The sequence below is a fragment of the Thalassophryne amazonica genome, chromosome 9 (assembly GCF_902500255.1).
Source record: "Thalassophryne amazonica chromosome 9, fThaAma1.1, whole genome shotgun sequence".
Taxonomy (NCBI): domain Eukaryota; kingdom Metazoa; phylum Chordata; class Actinopteri; order Batrachoidiformes; family Batrachoididae; genus Thalassophryne; species Thalassophryne amazonica.
The window spans coordinates 18,053,761-18,073,699 of record NC_047111.1 but is presented as its reverse complement, the minus strand read 5'-3'; the positions used below and the strand labels follow the sequence as shown (position 1 = coordinate 18,073,699).

Genomic DNA, 19,939 nt, shown 5'->3' with positions numbered 1-19,939 from the left:
TTCTAAATTTAAAGTTGTTTTTGTTTATCTTGGTACACTGCAAAGATTTAAAAACAACTTTAGATTTAGAAGTGTTGGATAATTTATCTTTCGTTAAGGGTAATTTCCCTCAGATTTAGTTTTTATCTTGTTTTTTTTTAGACACACCTTTTTTAGCAGTAGAAACATGAAATTTCAGCTACAGTCCAGTTTGCCAGAAGGCACATGGGACACCAAAGCCTTGATTTGATCAGTTTTCTTGTACAAAAATCCTTCTTTGGCAACTCCCAGGGTTGTGAAAACTCCACAGAAAAAATTCCACAGATTTCATCATAGACAGCCAGCAGAAGGCAGAAAAGTGCTTCAAAAAAAAAAATTCGGCATTTTTTGTTACAAGCAGGCATCTATGCTAGATCAAGTCCTTATATAGTAAGGTTTCACATCAGGGGCGATTCCAAAAATAAAAATCTTTTTTTTTTGGCCATTTTTGGGCCAAAAAACCCATTTTTGGGTCAAAATACAAAAATGGTCCAATCCTTTTGATATGCATATCAAATTACTCGTCTTGACGAGTAGAGTTCCAAAATATATAGTTTGACCTATTTTTGATGTTGCGTTATGTCACAATGACCGAAAATGTGGAAAGGTCAACACACTTTTCGTGAAGGGTCATATTCATAAAATCTGTTATGATGGTCCGATTTTGACAATTTTGGTGTCTAATTAGCTATGAGTCGTAGCTATGAAAATACAATTATGTCAGAAAATCCAAATCTGAAATGGGTATGTCCATAGACCCTAGAACTTTCTAGGGTCTATGATCATACATATTAACTGGCCTATTTTACCTCGAGCACCTTTATTGTAGATCAAAAATACTTAATATTTATGTATATTTTGGTCAATATGAAGAAAACAAAATAAAGAAAATAAAGACATTTTAGAGTATATGATAATGGTCAATTTATCAGAATCATATTCGGGCTAGGTTGCCTTCGTAATGGCAACTAAAATTACAAAATTCACAGGTTATTTAACATTGATTTCAATTACGACAGAAAAAGTGCATGAAAAAGCAATTTAAAATGTAAAACATGTTCCATGTGGCTTTCCATACAAGAAGCAGCATGATGCATGGGTGACAGGAGGGGTACAGGTTGGATGTAAACATTTGCATATGAAAAGAACTTTCTCCCATTGCTCAAAAGTTTGAGGAGATAAAAGTCAACCTTTTGTAGAGTTTCACATATTTTGCTAATTTCCAGTAATATGTTGTTGCATATAGAAAAGTAAAGTGGAACTCAGTAGGAAAATGTAGGTTATGTTTCAAGTTATTTCAAGTCAAGGTTGCTCCAAGCACATGGTCATCTGGATAGCTTCAAGGTATATAATTGACAAGTATCACATTCCATAAGCTTACTGACTTACTTTTGTGCAGTCTGTTTATAACTACGGTAATAATTGCAAACATTATATACTACAGAAATCGTATTTTAATACTATATTACCTACATCAATCCACGACTAAAAATTAAAATGGGGTACGTTGAATGCAAGAAGGAATTTCAACCTCTCCCTCCCACTCTGGACAGTATCTTACGGAAAGCCATATCAGACATCAACAAAGCTATAACAATTGTATGGATTTTCAGAAAGATATTTTGCCAAACACAGTTGATGTGTTTAATTGAAGTATACCCATCTTTACAGCTATTCAATTGGCAGACATATAATTTTGAGGTGGAAACCAGATCATACTTATTTATCAATTTGCAACTATTTGTGGTGAGTAGGACTCATTTTGAGATCATGACTTATATTTAATGTCTTTACCTTGTTACCTCCATTTTGAGTTTGTTCTTTTACCAATTCATGCATGTTGTGGCCACATTGATTTATACAAAATGTTGAACCTATAATAATAAATGTTTCTTAAATTCCTTTCCGGATTTTAAGTAACAGAGCATTGAACATAATTATTTCTTACTTCTACAGATTTCTGAGATGTACCACCTTGCACACAATTAGCAGTATGCTAAGTTAAGCACCAAGTCCAAGCTTGCAAGAAATAAGCTACAGTGAAGTAAACTGGTAAGGGAATAGTTGAATGTAATATGGCAGTTAATGCAGAATGATGACAATGTAACATTGATTTTACATATTTTTAAAGTCTACTTGATACTTGAGGTATCAAGTGTATGTTGTGTAATGGAAACAAAGACTCATAAAAAATGATTTTAATAAATTAGCCATAGTGTACTCTAAAATGTCTCTGTCTTTACTTTTGTATTCTGATTTTCTTTATATTCACAAAAAACATACTTATGCAGTTTTTATATTTAATTAATGTGCTTGATGTAAAAGAGGCCAATTATGATCAATTTTGATGTCATAACCATTTTGAAGTTGGATAAAGTTAATCAAGAGACCCATCTTATGACATAATTGTATTTTCATAGCTAAGACTGGCATAATGGTCTATGTAAGTTGTCTTATTGGTTTACTTGTGCAAGAAAACATATAATTAGACACCAAAATTGTCATAATCGGACCATTATAACAGATTTTATGAATTTGACCCTTCACGAAAAGTGTGTTGACCTTTCCACATTTTCGGTCATTGTGACGTAACGCAGGGTCAAAAATAGGTCAAACTATATATTTTTGAACTCTACTCGTCAAGACTAGTAATTTGATATGCATATCAAAAGGATTGGACCATTTTTTAATTTTGACCCAAAAATGGGGGTTTTTGGCCCAAAAATGGCCAAAAAAATGATTTATATTTTTGGCATTGCCCCTGATGTGAAACCTTACTCAGGCATGAGATTTTTGACAGTCCTGGGGGTCGATTTTGTGAAACGTCCAAATCAGTTGAGAAAATTTGGGGGGGTAAAAATGCAAACAAAAAAAAATTAATTCCAGGAGTACCTTTAGGGGCTTTCACAGTGGCGTATTCGTAGAGTTGCTCATTGCAGTGTTGTGTTTCATTTAAATACGGCCGAAATACGCGCGTACTCAGCCTTTAAGTGTTCCTTCATACTTGCAGCTGCGTGTGTTCGCGTTTTAATGTGTGCACAGTCGCGTGTGCCATGCTGCACCAGTTTCATTGCTATTTTCTGCCTCTGTGGAAGTGCGCTCTGTTCTCTACTACATGGTGTGGTGCGGCTCAAAAACAGAGTCATTTACCATTATTATTTATTTATTTATTTATTATGCAGCAAGTGCACGTTTATTTTAGAGTCACAGCTCTTTTCAGCTTTGATCAGACTGATCGATCAGGGCGTTTGATGAGCGCACCGACATGCAGCAAGTGTGCGTTTATTATAAAGAGTCGCAGCTCTGATTAGACACACGGGGAGGGGGGGGCGAGAGCGGGTTTATTTTATTTTATTTTAAGGAGTCTGATAGAGGAGAGAGAGCGGGTTTATTTTAAGGAGACTGACTCCTCAAAATAAAAAATCTCTCTCTCTGACAGAGAGAGAGATTTTTTATTTTGAGAGCGAGCGCGCGCGAGAGAGCGCTTTAATGAAACGATGCGACACAGTGAAACAGTCCTCATATATAATTAGTCCAGTATGATAAAGTGAAGCAATGATCTTGTGATACAGTGTTATAGGTGGAGATCACATCGACTAAATATAAACCTTATATGGTCTGACAGTTCAATGGACATAGAACATTGGATTATACATGTACATGTATGTTTGTTGACAAGTGTGCCATGCTGAAAGTGGAGAATGCTGAAAATCAAGTAAGTCTACTTATGAAAAAATATTTTGGTCACAAAAATACACATGTACAGTAGATGGTCTTAGTAAGGGTTTACAGTTTGAATTATAGATATTAACACCTGGCATTTATAGTAGTTTTTAATATAATTTTAGTGCAATTTACATGTTTTAAAACAGCAAAAATGCTTTGGCTCCGCCCTGGACCCGCCGGGGCCTGCAGCCCCTGGACCCTGGCTTATTTTCCTCTGAAAATCGAATTTGCCACTCTCATCCCTGCTTACTATATAAGGACTTGATCTAGCATAGATGCCTGCTTGTAACAAAAAAATGCCGAAAAAAATTTTTGAAGCACTTTTCTGCCTTCTGCTGGCTGTCTGTTATGGGGGGGTGGTGTTACTGTCATACTCTGTAATCGTGTTCATCACAGAGTCGCAAGCATTCTTTTTCTTTTTTTTTACGACATCATGCAAGTTTTATAAATCCATGGACACCAATTTGTATAACAGATCCACAGAGAAAAATTCCTCACTCAAAGCGTGGCTGTTATGACAGTTGTCATAAGGCGGGACTGGTTGGTTGTTACGACGCCGCTGTGTGACTGCTGCTAAACGTAGCATGTGGACATCGCGTACTTTTAGCGCTATCAACTTTTTAAAATAAGAATTCTGCGGTATGTCTGTGTCACGGAGCGACACCGGACAGCATGAAGATGACGAGAAAGACAGTTTGAAAAAGTTTAATAAGGACTCAAGAATCTGCGGAAATTCATGAACACATCACAAAGATGAAAGAAACAGGAAGAGCGATCTGCATCTTGTGCCGTCAGGAAACAGTAAGAATTTTTCTCTCCCTGGAAAATAAACATTGTGCTGTTCAAACAGGATTTCAGACAAGATTATGGGACTTTTTTTTATTAATGTAGACTTTCTTTCATTAGAAAAAGACATTGTGGCTTTGAATGGATTTACATGAATTTACACAAGAATACGAGGTCTGTCCAAAAAGTATTGTACCTTTGTATTTTTTGCAAAAACCATATGGATTTGAATCACGTGTGATTGCATCAGCCAAGCTTGAACCTTCGTGCGCATGCGTGAGTTTTTTCACGCCTGTCGGTTGCGTCATTCGCCTGTGAGCAGGCTTTGTGTGAGCAGTGGTCCACCCCTCTCATCGGATTTTTATTGCGAATAAAATATCTGAACGATTTGGAGCTTTGCTGCATCAAATTTTTCCAGAAACTGTGAGAGACCTCCAGGTGGACACCATTCGGAAAATTTAGATGGCTTTCAGCGACGATTTTATGGGGATTACACAGATTAAGGAGTGCTCCAGCCGGTTTAAAGACCGCTCACAGCGTCTGAGAGCGCGGCGCGCTCCGAGCACCGATCGACAGGCTCAAACCCCGCTGAAAAAACCAGATCATTTCCAACGTGAAGGCTTTGTTGATCCGGGACGTCATCTAACTTTCACAAAAAAGGCAGAAGGCGTGGACATCAGCACTTTTTCGGCACATTCTACTGTTACAGGAGTTTTTTTCATGGAAAGAGAAGCGGAGGAATGCGCCACCATGCCACTCGTGGTGCGGGACAAAACCACGTCCATGTTGGTCTTACAGAACGGCTTTCAGATGGCTTTCAGACGGCTTTCGGTGGCTTTTCAGTCGTGTGAGTATCCGAGAAATTGTGCATGAGCTGGACATGCCCCAACATGTCCTGTGAGGCTTCATCACGGTGTTGCTTTGCGCCATGCGGCTCTGCCGCGACGTGCGGAGTTCCTCTGCTCCTCTTTCCATGTCAAAACTCCTGTAACAGTGGAATGTGCCGTTCATTTCTAAACTGGACGCTGTCTTGATCCGGTATGTCGTCTGACTAGCACAGGAATTGCAGAAGACGTGGACATCAGCACTTTTTCGGCACATTGAGACAGACGTGCGGAGGAACTCCGCGCAAAGCACCGCCGTGATGAAGCCTCACAGGACATGTTGGGGCATGTCCAGCTCATGCACAATTTCTCGGATACTCACACGACTGAAAAGCAACCGGAAGCCGTCTGAAAGCCATCCTGTGAGACCAACACGGAGGTGGTTTTGTCCCGCGCCACGAGCGGCACGGTGGCGCAATCCTCCGCTTCTCTTTCCATGAAAAAAACTCCTGTAACTGTAGAATGTGCCGAAAAGTGCTGATGTCCACGCCTTCTGCCTTTTTTGTGAAAGTTAGACGACGTCCCGGATCAACAAAGCCTTCACGTTGGAAATGATCTGGTTGTTTGAGCAGGGTTTGAGCCTGTCGATTGGCGCTCGGAGCGTGCCGCGCTCTCAAACGCTGTGGGCGGTCTTTAAACCGGCTGGAGCACTCCTTAATCTGTGTAATCCCCATAAAATCGTCGCTGAAAGCCATGTAAATTTTCCGAATGGTGTCCAGCTGGAGGTCTCTCACAGTTTCTGGAAAAATTGATGCAGCAAAGCTCCAAATCGTTCAGACATTTATTCGCAATAAAAATCCGACAAGTGGGGTGGACCACTGCTCACACAAAGCCTGCTCACAGGCGAATGACGGAACTGACAGGCGTGAAAAAACTCACGCATGCGCACGAAGGTTCAAGCTTGGCTGATGCAATCACACGTGATTCAAATCCATATGGTTTTTGCAAAAAATAAAAAGGTCCGATACTTTTTGGACAGACCTCGTATAAGTGAGTTTTTACTATAAGGTGTGTTATTGATATTTTACCCTGATTTTCAACATATTCTCTGATCTTTAGCTGTGGTTTTTGAAATGCTTTAACAGTCTTTTCAGTCTTCATGAATTTTATGTAGTTTAATTGTTCTAAGTTTATGCATAATTTGGTTTAGAGTTAATAGGCAAATCATTCCAGGTCCTACTTCCACATCATATTATGTTACTTCAAAATGATCATTCACAGTTCAAATGAAAGGTTGAATACCGGGTCATTTAAATATGCACTTCTTCTGAGATTTTTTTTTCTTCCAGGAGATGCTGAAAATGTATCATTAGACAGCTGCAGAAGCCTTCAACTTTTCTGCAGAGTCCTTATGGATGTCTTGGTGGCTTCCCTCATGAGTCTCCTTCTCGCAGTCACTCAGTTTTTTGTTTTTTTAGAGCTGCCTGCTTTGTGCAGAAACATCGTGTTTGTAATTTTTAGTGACATTTATTTGAGAATTTTGAAAATACTGTTAAATATCCAAGAGGAATAACTTGTCATGTTTTGGCTGTTGACCCTTCTCCGTGTCCAGGAGCGTGGGCATGTTTTTACAGATAGTGAGTGTGAGAGCGTTTTCTCAGAATTCCGTGGACCTTGGTTTTGGTTGGATGGTGCAGCGGTTCCTCCCGTGTCGATTTGGTTTCTTCAGACACAGACACAATCAACACGTGCACATTTACTTTGCATCTGTCTGCTGTATTTCTAAAAAGAGTACGAGTTCATGAGAAACTTAACTTGTAGGGCAGAACTGCAGAAAGAGGCAAATGCAGTGAATTTTGTACATCGCGAGTTGAGTTTTGTCCCTAGGTGGAGGCATGGAAATGGAGACCTGGAATGGAAGTCACGTGATTAGCGGCGTGCCGCACGGCAGCCATTACTAAGGGTGGAGAGAGCACCTTGAGCCTGTTAAACAGAAGGGAAATGAGGGGGAAAAAAGGCAGCCAGTGCTTCACCATCAACTGCACCAACTACAAAAACAAATTTCCGAATACTAAAATGAACTGTACAACAGCCTTAATGTAATTATGTAAAACAAATGTCTATTTTAAAGTCGTGATGTCGCAATTTTAATATCGATATACTGAGACTTTTCATTAAGCTGCGTTCACATGCATACAAATACGGAAACAAAAATGTGTGTGTGTGTGTGTGTGTATATATACTCAACAAAAATATAAACGCAACACTTTTAGTTTTGCTCCCATTTTGTATGAGATGAACTCAAAGATCTAAAACTTTTTCCACATACACAATATCACCATTTCCCTCAAATATTGTTCACAAACCAGTCGAAATCTGTGATAGTGAGCACTTCTCCTTTGCTGAGATAATCCATCCCACCTCACAGGTGTGCCATACCAAGATGCTGATTAGACACCATGATTAGTGCACAGGTGTGCCTTAGACTGTCCACAATAAAAGGCCACTCTGAAAGGTGCAGTTTTATCACACAGCACAATGCCACAGATGTCGCAAGATTTGAGGGAGTGTGCAATTGGCATGCTGACAGCAGGAATGTCAACCAGAGCTGTTGCTCGTGTATTGAATGTTCATGTCTCTATCGTAAGCCGTCTCCAAAGGCATTTCAGAGAATTTGGCAGTACATCCAACCAGCCTCACAACCGTAGACCACATGTAACCACACCAGCCCAGGACCTCCACATCCAGCATGTTCACCTCCAAGATCGTCTGAGACCAGCCACTCGGACAGCTGCTGGAACAGTCGGTTTGCATAACCAAAGAATTTCTGCACAAACTGTCAGAAACCATCTCAGGGAAGCTCATCTGCATGCTCGTCGTCCTCATCAGGGTCTCGACCTGACTCCAGTTCGTCGTCGTAAGCAGGATGAATATGTTAGTTTAAATGAGTCAACACCCCCGAGTCACACTAACTGTCAGAATGCTCGTAGCACGGGCCGGGGCGGAGGATTAGCAGCAATCTTCCATTCCAGCTTATTAATTAATCAAAAACCCAGACAGAGCTTTAATTCATTTGAAAGCTTGTCTCTTAGTCTTGTCCATCCAAATTGGAAGTCCCAAAAACCAGTTTTATTTGTTATTATCTATCGTCCAACTGGTCGTTACTGTGAGTTTCTCTGTGAATTTTCAGACCTTTTGTCTGACTTAGTGCTTAGCTCAGATAAGATAATTATAGTGGGCGATTTTAACATCCACACAGATGCTGAGAATGACAGCCTCAACACTGCATTTAATCTATTATTAGACTCTATTGGCTTTGCTCAAAAAGTAAATGAGTCCACCCACCACTTTAATCATATCTTAGATCTTGTTCTGACTTATGGTATGGAAATAGAAGACTTAACAGTATTCCCTGAAAACTCCCTTCTGTCTGATCATTTCTTAATAACATTTACATTTACTCTGATGGACTACCCAGCAGTGGGGAATAAGTTTCATTACACTAGAAGTCTTTCAGAAAGCGCTGTAACTAGGTTTAAGGATATGATTCCTTCTTTATGTTCTCTAATGTCATATACCAACACAGTGCAGAGTAGCTACCTAAACTCTGTAAGGGAGATAGAGTATCTCGTCAATAGTTTTACATCCTCATTGAAGACAACTTTGGATGCTGTAGCTCCTCTGAAAAAGAGAGCTTTAAATCAGAAGTGTCTGACTCCGTGGTATAACTCACAAACTCGTAGCTTAAAGCAGATAACCCGTAAGTTGGAGAGGAAATGGCGTCTCACTAATTTAGAAGATCTTCACTTAGCCTGGAAAAAGAGTCTGTTGCTCTATAAAAAAGCCCTCCGTAAAGCTAGGACATCTTTCTACTCATCACTAATTGAAGAAAATAAGAACAACCCCAGGTTTCTTTTCAGCACTGTAGCCAGGCTGACAAAGAGTCAGAGCTCTATTGAGCTGAGTATTCCATTAACTTTAACTAGTAATGACTTCATGACTTTCTTTGCTAACAAAATTTTAACTATTAGAGAAAAAATTACTCATAACCATCCCAAAGACGTATCGTTATCTTTGGCTGCTTTCAGTGATGCCGGTATTTGGTTAGACTCTTTCTCTCCGATTGTTCTGTCTGAGTTATTTTCATTAGTTACTTCATCCAAACCATCAACATGTTTATTAGACCCCATTCCTACCAGGCTGCTCAAGGAAGCCCTACCATTATTTAATGCTTCGATCTTAAATATGATCAATCTATCTTTGTTAGTTGGCTATGTACCACAGGCTTTTAAGGTGGCAGTAATTAAACCATTACTTAAAAAGCCATCACTTGACCCAGCTATCTTAGCTAATTATAGGCCAATCTCCAACCTTCCTTTTCTCTCAAAAATTCTTTAAAGGGTAGTTGTAAAACAGCTAACTGATCATCTGCAGAGGAATGGTCTATTTGAAGAGTTTCAGTCAGGTTTTAGAATTCATCATAGTACAGAAACAGCATTAGTGAAGGTTACAAATGATCTTCTTATGGCCTCGGACAGTGGACTCATCTCTGTGCTTGTTCTGTTAGACCTCAGTGCTGCTTTTGATACTGTTGACCATAAAATTTTATTACAGAGATTAGAGCATGCCATAGGTATTAAAGGCACTGCGCTGCGGTGGTTTGAATCATATTTGTCTAATAGATTACAATTTGTTCATGTAAATGGGGAATCTTCTTCACAGACTAAAGTTAATTATGGAGTTCCACAAGGTTCTGTGCTAGGACCAATTTTATTCACTTTATACATGCTTCCCTTAGGCAGTATTATTAGACGGTATTGCTTAAATTTTCATTGTTACGCAGATGATACCCAGCTTTATCTATCCATGAAGCCAGAGGACACACACCAATTAGCTAAACTGCAGGATTGTCTTACAGACATAAAGACATGGATGACCTCTAATTTCCTGCTTTTAAACTCAGATAAAACTGAAGTTATTGTACTTGGCCCCACAAATCTTAGAAACATGGTGTCTAACCAGATCCTTACTCTGGATGGCATTACCCTGACCTCTAGTAATACTGTGAGAAATCTTGGAGTCATTTTTGATCAGGATATGTCATTCAAAGCGCATATTAAACAAATATGTAGGACTGCTTTTTTGCATTTACGCAATATCTCTAAAATCAGAAAGGTCTTGTCTCAGAGTGATGCTGAAAAACTAATTCATGCATTTATTTCCTCTAGGCTGGACTATTGTAATTCATTATTATCAGGTTGTCCTAAAAGTTCCCTAAAAAGCCTTCAGTTAATTCAAAATGCTGCAGCTAGAGTACTGACGGGGACTAGAAGGAGAGAGCATATCTCACCCATATTGGCCTCTCTTCATTGGCTTCCTGTTAATTCTAGAATAGAATTTAAAATTCTTCTTCTTACTTATAAGGTTTTGAATAATCAGGTCCCATCTTATCTTAGGGACCTCGTAGTACCATATCACCCCAATAGAGCGCTTCGCTCTCAGACTGCAGGCTTACTTGTAGTTCCTAGGGTTTGTAAGAGTAGAATGGGAGGCAGAGCCTTCAGCTTTCAGGCTCCTCTCCTGTGGAACCAGCTCCCAATTCAGATCAGGGAGACAGACACCCTCTCTACTTTTAAGATTAGGCTTAAAACTTTCCTTTTTGCTAAAGCTTATAGTTAGGGCTGGATCAGGTGACCCTGAACCATCCCTTAGTTATGCTGCTATAGACGTAGACTGTTGGGGGGTTCCCATGATGCACTGTTTCTTTCTCTTTTTGCTCTGTATGCACCACTCTGCATTTAATCATTAGTGTTCAATCTCTGCTTCCCTCCACAGCATGTCTTTTTCCTGGTTCTCTCCCTCAGCCCCAACCAGTCCCAGCAGAAGACTGTCCCTCCCCGAGCCTGGTTCTGCTGGAGGTTTCTTCCTGTTAAAAGGGAGTTTTTCCTTCCCACTGTAGCCAAGTGCTTGCTCACAGGGGGTCGTTTTGACCGTTGGGGTTTTACATAATTATTGTATGGCCTTGCCTTACAATATAAAGCGCCTTGGGGCAACTGTTTGTTGTGATTTGGCGCTATATAAAAAAAATTGATTGATTGATTGATTGGTTCCACCGACTGAAATAAAGGGAAACAAATTGCCCTCAAATGGGCAAATTACTCAAGGTATTTTTCTTCAAACACACTTATTTGAAGAAAACTGTCCATGATGCTGCTGTGACCTCTATAGACATGGCAGTTCCTTTTTGGGAGAGAGCTAGAATCCCACTGAGGGCAAAGCAGCATCTGATCACAAAGTTAGAAAAGGTATTCGGAAAATGGAAAACATTGAAAAAGACCAAGATTCGCAATACAGACAAGCACAAGAAAAATGAAAGTGTTTTGTGAATCTTTGGAGGACTTGTTTGACATGGCACATCAGGATGTCCTAACAATGATAAAGTTTGAAGATGACAGACAGTTCCTACTTGCTCAGCGAGAGAAAGGTAGAGGATGCATGACAGGCATAGATAAAATACAAACTGCCAAAGAACAAAGAGCAGAAAAAAGGAAAGCTGCAGAAGCAAAATACAAAGAGAAACTGGAGGAGCCTGGACCATCTAATGTCTCACTACCTGACACTGTCTCCAGCCAGAGTGAAGAGAACACAGAAAGTCCAGATGAAGAATTTGTTATGCCAGTGCCACAAAAATCCAGTAAAATTAAAGCTGTTGTAACACCAGGACTTGCAGCATCATTGGATAGGACCAAAACAACAGACAGAAATGCCACCTATATTCTGACTGAAACGGCAGCAAGTCTTGGTCATGATGCAAGCAACTTAAATATCATTATCATGTAAAGGATGTTCTCTTATGTTACACAGCTGTATAATTGGTTCTTGTGCTGATTCATACATTTTTGAATATTAAGTACTGCAAGGCATAAAGAATATTATTGTTTGGAGCTAGATCAAAATATATGTGGAAATATATAAAGCATAGACTTATTTAAATTTATCAATAATGAAACAGTATTTCATCAATAAAATGAAAATGCAATGTTTGATTGTTACAAAATCTTCGCTACCCCAGTATGTAGGTATTGTAGGAGCATGATACATGTACGAGAAGAACTGCATCTCACAATTCATGTTTTAGTGTTAACTATTTTATGGGATATGAAAAGATTTGATTTTCCAATGTATTGCCATAATTTCTGTCCTGACATATCAATATTAAACTGACAGAAATAATTTGGAAATATCTGGAAATGACCATACTATATGACAAAGTTATTGCGAGCAAAATCTTTAAGGGCTGTGTGCTACCAGTAAAAAATATTAGAGTTTTATGAAATTGTACATGATGTGTTTTTATGTTAGATATATATATATATATATATACTCGCAGTTGTTTAATATGATATGAAAATTCAGTAAGGGTGGAACTATGCCAGTATATGAAGGTATATCTAAAAAGGAAGAGTAAAATAGGAGAGTAGAAAAGAGTAGAGCAGAGCCATTTAGGTGCCTGGTCTTGAGAACCAGGGATGGTGAATGGCTTTATATCTACTTGTAATAAAATGCTAGTAAAAATGTTGTTGTCATTAAAAGACTAGCAGTAATATTACAGTGGAAAAAGCAGCAAGGTAAATGAGCACAATGACAAGGCATACTTCAGATTTATATTATAATACATAAGGATTTTTTATCCGAGCTTTTAATCAGCTTGAATACAACTTACAAGGCTTCATTTATAAAAATCCATCGAGAATTATGATGACAGGGAAAAAAACGCAGTAAATTCCCCAAATTTCCACACTTTTTTCTTTCTACCCAGACATGTATTCATTAGAAAGAGCAGTAAAAGGGCTTTAAAACAAGCCTACTTTTATTAAAATCTGTTAACAAATAGCGACAGTAGAGTGAGAAAAGCAGCACAGTTTGTCATAATTTTCCCAAAATTGATGCATTTTACATAAAAGTTTTTTTTTTTCACCCACACATGCATAGATTCATTGGAAAGAGCTTTCAAAGGGCTTTGAAACAAGCCTACATTTATTAAAATCTGTTAAGAAATAGCAGCGCTAGTGCAAAAAAACAACAAGGTTAATTATTGATGATCTGCACATCTCCACCCTTAGTAATGGCGCCTTCCTGTCCTAAGCGATGCTAATAGATTGTGGCGAGCATGTCCATTCCAGGTCTATAGTTCCATGGGTGGAGATATATCACCCTTTTGTGTGTGTGTCTGTATAGTTTTTTTCATACAATTTGTGTTTTATTTGTATTACTTTTATTTACAGTATGTGTTCGTTGCTAAAACTTTGAATTGTGTAATTGTAGACTAAAATAAGATATAAATATAGCGCAATGCTAAAATACCCTCAGCCATATGAGCATTGGTATCCCAGTGCAAACTGTATGTATGTGTATAAAAATTATACATTTATTGTTATTTACATTAATTATTAAGATCCTATTGTCTTACGTATAATTTGTACATGTTCAGTCCTCAGAATGTCTTGTAATTGACTCCAGAGGTGTTAGGTTAGAAAAACAGTGTTTTTCAGTTTTAGAAGTGTTTATTTCTCGCTAGCTTTTACATAATATATGATAAAGAGGTTATATTTACACATAAACAAAACTGAGTTTGCAGCTAGCAACCAGACTGTGACATCACATTGCCACTCTACTCTGATTGGCTGTCACCCCGCCCCTCAAAATCAAAAACGAAACAGAATGTGACTTTTTGACCTTTTAAAATAGGTCAAGGTTAGCCATCTTTGAACTTGTCCAAGTTCTGCATCCCAAGAATGTTCCCTGTGAATTTGAGGACTCTGGGGAGTAACAGGACTGGACTTATGCTGAGCACAGACAGACGGACGGACACAAAGTCTTCACAGTATGGCCATCAGGTAAAAATCAAATTTCTACTTCAACTTCTACTTCAACTATAAGTTGTGCTTGTCAGGAGAAATTCTGTCCTTCCAGCAAACTTTCATATCTCAAAACTAAGAACTGTAAAACTCTCAAAATTAAAAAAAAATTTCCATGTTTATGCTGGGAGGTCGAGACTCTGCGTGCAAAAAAAAAAAAACCTTCATGCATCTCGGACATTTAGAAATGCCTTCGTTGTTGTTGTTTTTTTTTTTTGTTTTTTTTTTACTAAATTTTGGGTTTCAAGTGGGAAATGTACCAGAAGCCATGAAATGCTCACATTGCCCACTAGATGGTGACAAATGCTGCTGAAATGTGCAGCAGGGTCTCGAGTGTTTATTTATTGGAGAAGTTAACTTTTGGTGAGGGGAAAAAAAAAATCAACTTACAGTTGTGTCCCCGTCCTTATGGATGACTTGTTATAAAACGCGGGTCTTGTAGCTTGTGACGTTATCGTAATGAAGCCGCCTTTTGTGGTGTGTGTGTGTGTGTGTGTGTGTGTGTGTTTTCCAGCCTTCAAGTCCACATGCTGAACGGTGCGTTTTTGGCTCTAATGTTCCCCGTCGTCAACACCAGACTGGTATGTAACCGAAAAAACTCTCCAGCACAGACAGATTTTCTCGTGTCCTGATTCATTCTTGTTTGTAGGGTGCTGCGTGACACACTTCTGATGGGAATAATTCAGAGAGATTTTATTCATTTATTTATTTTATCCTATTTGTTTTTTGTCCAGCTGCACTGATTCCACGATCTTGTAGCTGCAAATGTTAAAGTTCATTTGCTCCAACTGCAAAAGACCGATTACTAGACATTTGCGGATCATGTAGGATGGGCGGACGGGTTTGTTTTTCCAAATGGTTCTCATACGAGATAAGCCAGAGGATGGAGTGCGATGAAATTATTAAACCATAGAGAGAATAAACCTCAAAATATCAGCGAAACGTTAAAGAGGGAAGTTCACAGCAGCTTTAACAACTAGACGTATTAAATAAATATTAAAACAGCGCCCTCTGTTGCTTCTGGAAGTACTGCAGTTGATGATGTTTCTTCTTTCTTCAGCTGCCGTTTGAGATGGAGATCTACTACATCCAGCACTCCATGTTGTACCTGGTCCCTCTTTATCTTCTGAGGAAAGGAGGTGAGCGACTCCGTCACTGACAACCCCAGAAGAAAATAATGCAAAAACAAAAACCCCATCTGCTGCTCTGGCCTATGTTTAAGAAGTTTGTTTCCTCATTTCATTATCCGGGGGGGGAAACTGACAGTAAAATTTCAAGTTTAAAAAATATATATATACATAAATGGCGTGACAAACCCGGAGAAGTATAATCAGTATTTTAATATGCGTTGATGTTACGAACGCGCACATGTGGATGGACAGCTGGTTTACGCCGAGCCAGCAGTTTGAAACGGTTTTATGTACTTTGCTGTCTCCTCTTAGGATTCAAATATCTTGACATTTCCCTGCATCAGGTCTTACCTAATGTGCTGGCCTCTTTGTGGCCCAACGCCACAGTTGCTTTAACATCCTGTGTGTATTTCATGATTTGTTATGATGTAATCTCGATTCAGAAAAACTGTAGTTGTACTGTGCAGTTCTCAAGTATCATTGTACATGCAGACATGACGTGAAGGAGAATTTCAAATACAGAAGTGTTTAGAACGTGCAGACATGCATTATTATATATGTATACAGGAATCAGTTTCTCCAGACCAGTGACCATCATCTCTCTTCTCACAATTCAAGAGTAGAAATTTATAACATCCAGCTTAATTCAACTTCAGATTTATTGATTTATATAGCGCCAACTCACAACAAGGTCGCCTCAAGGCGCTTCACACAACACAACTCGGAAAACAGAACAGAATGAATTAAAAGATTAAAAACACAACTGAGGCCAGACATCTTCATATGAGACAGTTACGATGCAAACTTTAATTTCATGATGATAACTGGGGGGGGTCATCAGATGACTGTCAAGCAGCCAAGAAACATATTGCGAGTGTGTAATGTGGAAAAAGCCATCTTAGAAAGGTTAACGTTCAGAAAAATTTACTGTGTCCCTAAAAACAGGGGTATGTCACTCTGGTTGGGGGGGGGGTGAGTTTGCTAGCGTTATTTAAAAAAAAAAAAAACGCATATTATTTATTCATCTTTTATCCTTGGTCTTTTTCCAACAATATATCATGGCGGGGGGGGGGGGGGGGGGGGGCTAATATTTGTAATAATACAACAATTACTTTTTGTGGTCATGTGTTTACAGTTATTTTATTAGTGAGTGATTATTGGTAACCTAAAACTTTGGCACAGCACTGGGTCATTTCATTGGCTTCTGCCGTTATGAGACGTGCGAATAAATAAACTTTCATTGGGTGCAATGAATCCTCAGGAATGTTAAATTTATTATAGAAATAATTTTTTGGGGGGGGGGGTTGTAAGTCACCAGTGGTGTGTTTCTATAATAAACAAATGCAAAGTGAGCTCTCATTTGAATAATCATTTAAAGAAACAGCGACCCTCAGACGGGTTTGATCCCTGATCCTTTTCCGCCACACTTAAGCTGTTTGATGCTCTTTTTTTTTTCTTTTTTTTTTTGGCGGAAGAAGCCGAGAGCTCATCACAGTCATCTCTGCAGAAATTTTTGCATAAGTTCCTCGTTGCTGTTGGAGATCCTGGCACTGAGAACACTGGAAAAGCCGGTTTCACTGCACGTCTGAACTGTCTGATGTGCAAACCAAATCAGGAGACAAATGAAGGGATTTTTTTTTTTTTTTTTTTTTTTTTTTTTTTTTTTTTTATGTTTTTCCATGCACAGATACACTTTGGGGGGAAAAAAATGAAAAATGGCATCAGCAGTTTCTGTTTGCTTTTGCAGGTGTGTACAAACCAGAGCCACTGGCAGACATGTGGTGGGCGCTGCTCTCCACCGGCATCCTCTTCCTCTATCACTTCACCTTCTTACAGCTTCTGGGTGTGGTAAGATGGAGCCCCCTGCTGGTCCTACATCATATTTTACCAGAATTTTTTTTTTTTCCTCTTCATTCACATTTTGTTTTTCCCCCCCTTCCAGGTGACTGAGGTCAACCTGAACAACATGCTGTGTCCAGCTGTCTCTGATCCGTTCTACGGGCCTTGGTATCGGGTTTGGGCTACAGGCCACCAGACGCTGCTGACCCTCGTTCATGGGAAGTTGCTCACGCTGCTCTCGCAGCACACAGGCTCCACCTGCAGATATGTGCTGGACACATTCCGACTGCGCAGCAAGAAAGTTGACTGAACGTAGAGACGCACGCAGACCGCATCCTTCACGCTAAATGGGACTTTTCTTTTTTCTTCTTCCTTTTTTAATGAAAATTTTAATGCATCTTTTAAGACTGTTTTGCTGAAACATAAAGCGTTGCCAGATCAGCGAATCGATGTCGTAGTTAACTTGCATGCTCCAGCGTCGTAGGCATTTTAATGCTCATCGATATCTTTGTGGCGTTCCTAACAAACAGCGTTTTATATCCACTCCAAGAGGGCGCTCAGTGGATTTGTGAGCGATGCCGTTATTTCTCAGGTGCCTTTATGTGGAAATCATGTTTTAAGGAGAGAGAGAGGAAAATAAAAAGGGGGAAATTTTTACACTTCCGTTTTTTTTTTGTGCAGTTGTCGTCGCTCACACGTTTAGTGTGTGAAAGCTCACACTCACTCATTTGTCTTCAGCCGCTTACTCCAGTTAAGGGTCGCATGGGTGGAGCTTATGCCAGCAGTCGTAGGCCGTGAGGGCGTTTAAAAGATGCCTTTTTTTATTATTATTTGTTTGGAAGCTTTGTGTGACTGTGAGAAGTTGTAAAAGTTGTTGCTTCTTGAGCTGTACTTCCTCATTTAAGTATCTTTTTAGGCCGACGTGCGTCGTTGCATCAGAAGTGTTTCCATGCTAAAAATATGAACTTATTTTTTCAGACCTGCCAACTAGTACATATTTGACAATCCAACTGCAGTCACACGGTGGTACCCAAAAATGTCAGAGAAATGTTCAAGTGGTTAAAAAAAAAAAAGTTTTGCTTTTTGCCGTCTGCAAAATGGGTAAAACTAAAAGTGCGAAATATATTTTCTGGAATGTGCTTCACAGTAAAAGTATTTTCACGTGGAAGCAGTATTGCCCACACACAGAGAGCTTTGTTGTGAAAGGATGACGGTGTCAGGGCTAATGCTAGCAGGCTAATTGAATTATCTACTTAAAGTTTTCCTAAAAAAAAAAACAGTTTTAGGTTCCCAGAGGAAATTTTTTTTTGATAAGTCTTGCCCATCGACAGTAGTCTCTCAGTGACAAAGCACAATAAACGAACAAACGTGTTTTCTTCCGTAAGTCAAGCAGCTTATTTACTCCGCTAACCGCATGTGTGAACAATTTTGCGGTCAAACATTTGTGCTAAAATTACAGAACGCACCGTGGATTTCATTTCATTTGCTGCTGTGTAAAAAAAAATACGTTGGCGGGTTTGTTTCTGAAGTTGTTCCCACTTTCAGGTTTCAGAAGCGTCTTGGTTCGAGGCCTCCGAAGTGTTTTGGAATCCATCCGGTTCACGTCATTCCACTTTGGATAATCAGGGAACACGAAGCGCACGTTTCAGGGATGAACGAGGAATGTGGAGTTACCGGGGACCTTTTTTTTGTTTTCCATTTACACTCCTGCAGAATGTTAGCATGAACGTGTTTACCAAAAAAGAAAAACTCAAAACTAGAATTTGTCATTTTGTTATTGTTATGGGTTGTCTCGTATTAACTCCGCCTCCATCATATGTACACTTTTTTTTACTGATCTGCATTAAGTCACTTTGGGCTGTTTTATCTGCTGCCCTCAAAACAAAAGTATTATTTTCTGCTGTAGTCAGAGTGACGTCGCTCATTTCAAGGATGACAAAGTGTGTGTGCGTGTGTGTTACGGCAACATGGCTGTAAAGGGACAAAGATACACTTTTCTGTTTCTTTGGGTTTGTGTTGTATTGATAATAAAAGTAATTTCACTCATATTCATCCTTTTACATTATTAATGTCGGAACGTTTTGTGTTTTCCGGAGTACAAGTCGCACTTTTCTCTGTAATATGAGCAATGTAATTTGGGATTTTTGTTCAGTGTCGAAGTGTATTTTTTATTGGCTTTTTTTTTTTTTAGTGGAGTTTTTGTTTAGTGCTTTGTTTCCTGTGAAAGTCTGATATAAATAGTTATAAATAAACGTGATTTTTTTTTTTTCTTCTTTAGTGCATAAGTCACAGGGTCTCTAAACTAGTTTAAAAAAAAATCTGATTTATGCTCCAGAAAATAGAGTTGAAATTAGGAAAAAATGCTCAGTGTCTGTAATCGGGTGCGTCGCCCTGACAAAACGACATGATGCGTATCTTGATGCGCCGACTACACTATGAGTCAATGATGCTTTTTATTATGGAACAAAGTCAAGTGACTTTGCTTACCTTCAAACATATATTTCATTTAAAAAAAAAAAAAAACTTAAAAACTTTTGACTACTGTGCTGCAGTAGCACTCTCGGCTTGTTTTGTTCACCAGAATATAAAATTTAAACGGGTGCATTCATCTGTTATACTACCTTACGCTATCAGACTTTGATTTTGTTTTTACTTTCTCACTGCAACATTTGAAGTTTTTCAAGTGTTTGAAGTAACT

The 19,939-nt window shown here is 39.0% G+C and overlaps 1 protein-coding gene across 1 annotated transcript in view; it reads left to right on the top strand.

The window, feature by feature from the left end:
* Positions 1 to 19,287, top strand: part of LOC117516847 (transmembrane protein 164) — a 35,974-nt gene extending 16,687 nt beyond the window's left edge. The window contains exons 3-6 of the mRNA XM_034177710.1: positions 14,787 to 14,853; positions 15,333 to 15,411; positions 17,150 to 17,250; positions 17,345 to 19,287. Coding sequence (XP_034033601.1) covers positions 14,787 to 14,853; positions 15,333 to 15,411; positions 17,150 to 17,250; positions 17,345 to 17,551 — 454 coding nt within the window. The 3' untranslated portion in view covers positions 17,552 to 19,287. The remainder of the gene's footprint in view (positions 1 to 14,786; positions 14,854 to 15,332; positions 15,412 to 17,149; positions 17,251 to 17,344) is intronic.
* The last annotated feature ends 652 nt before the right edge of the window (positions 19,288 to 19,939 follow it).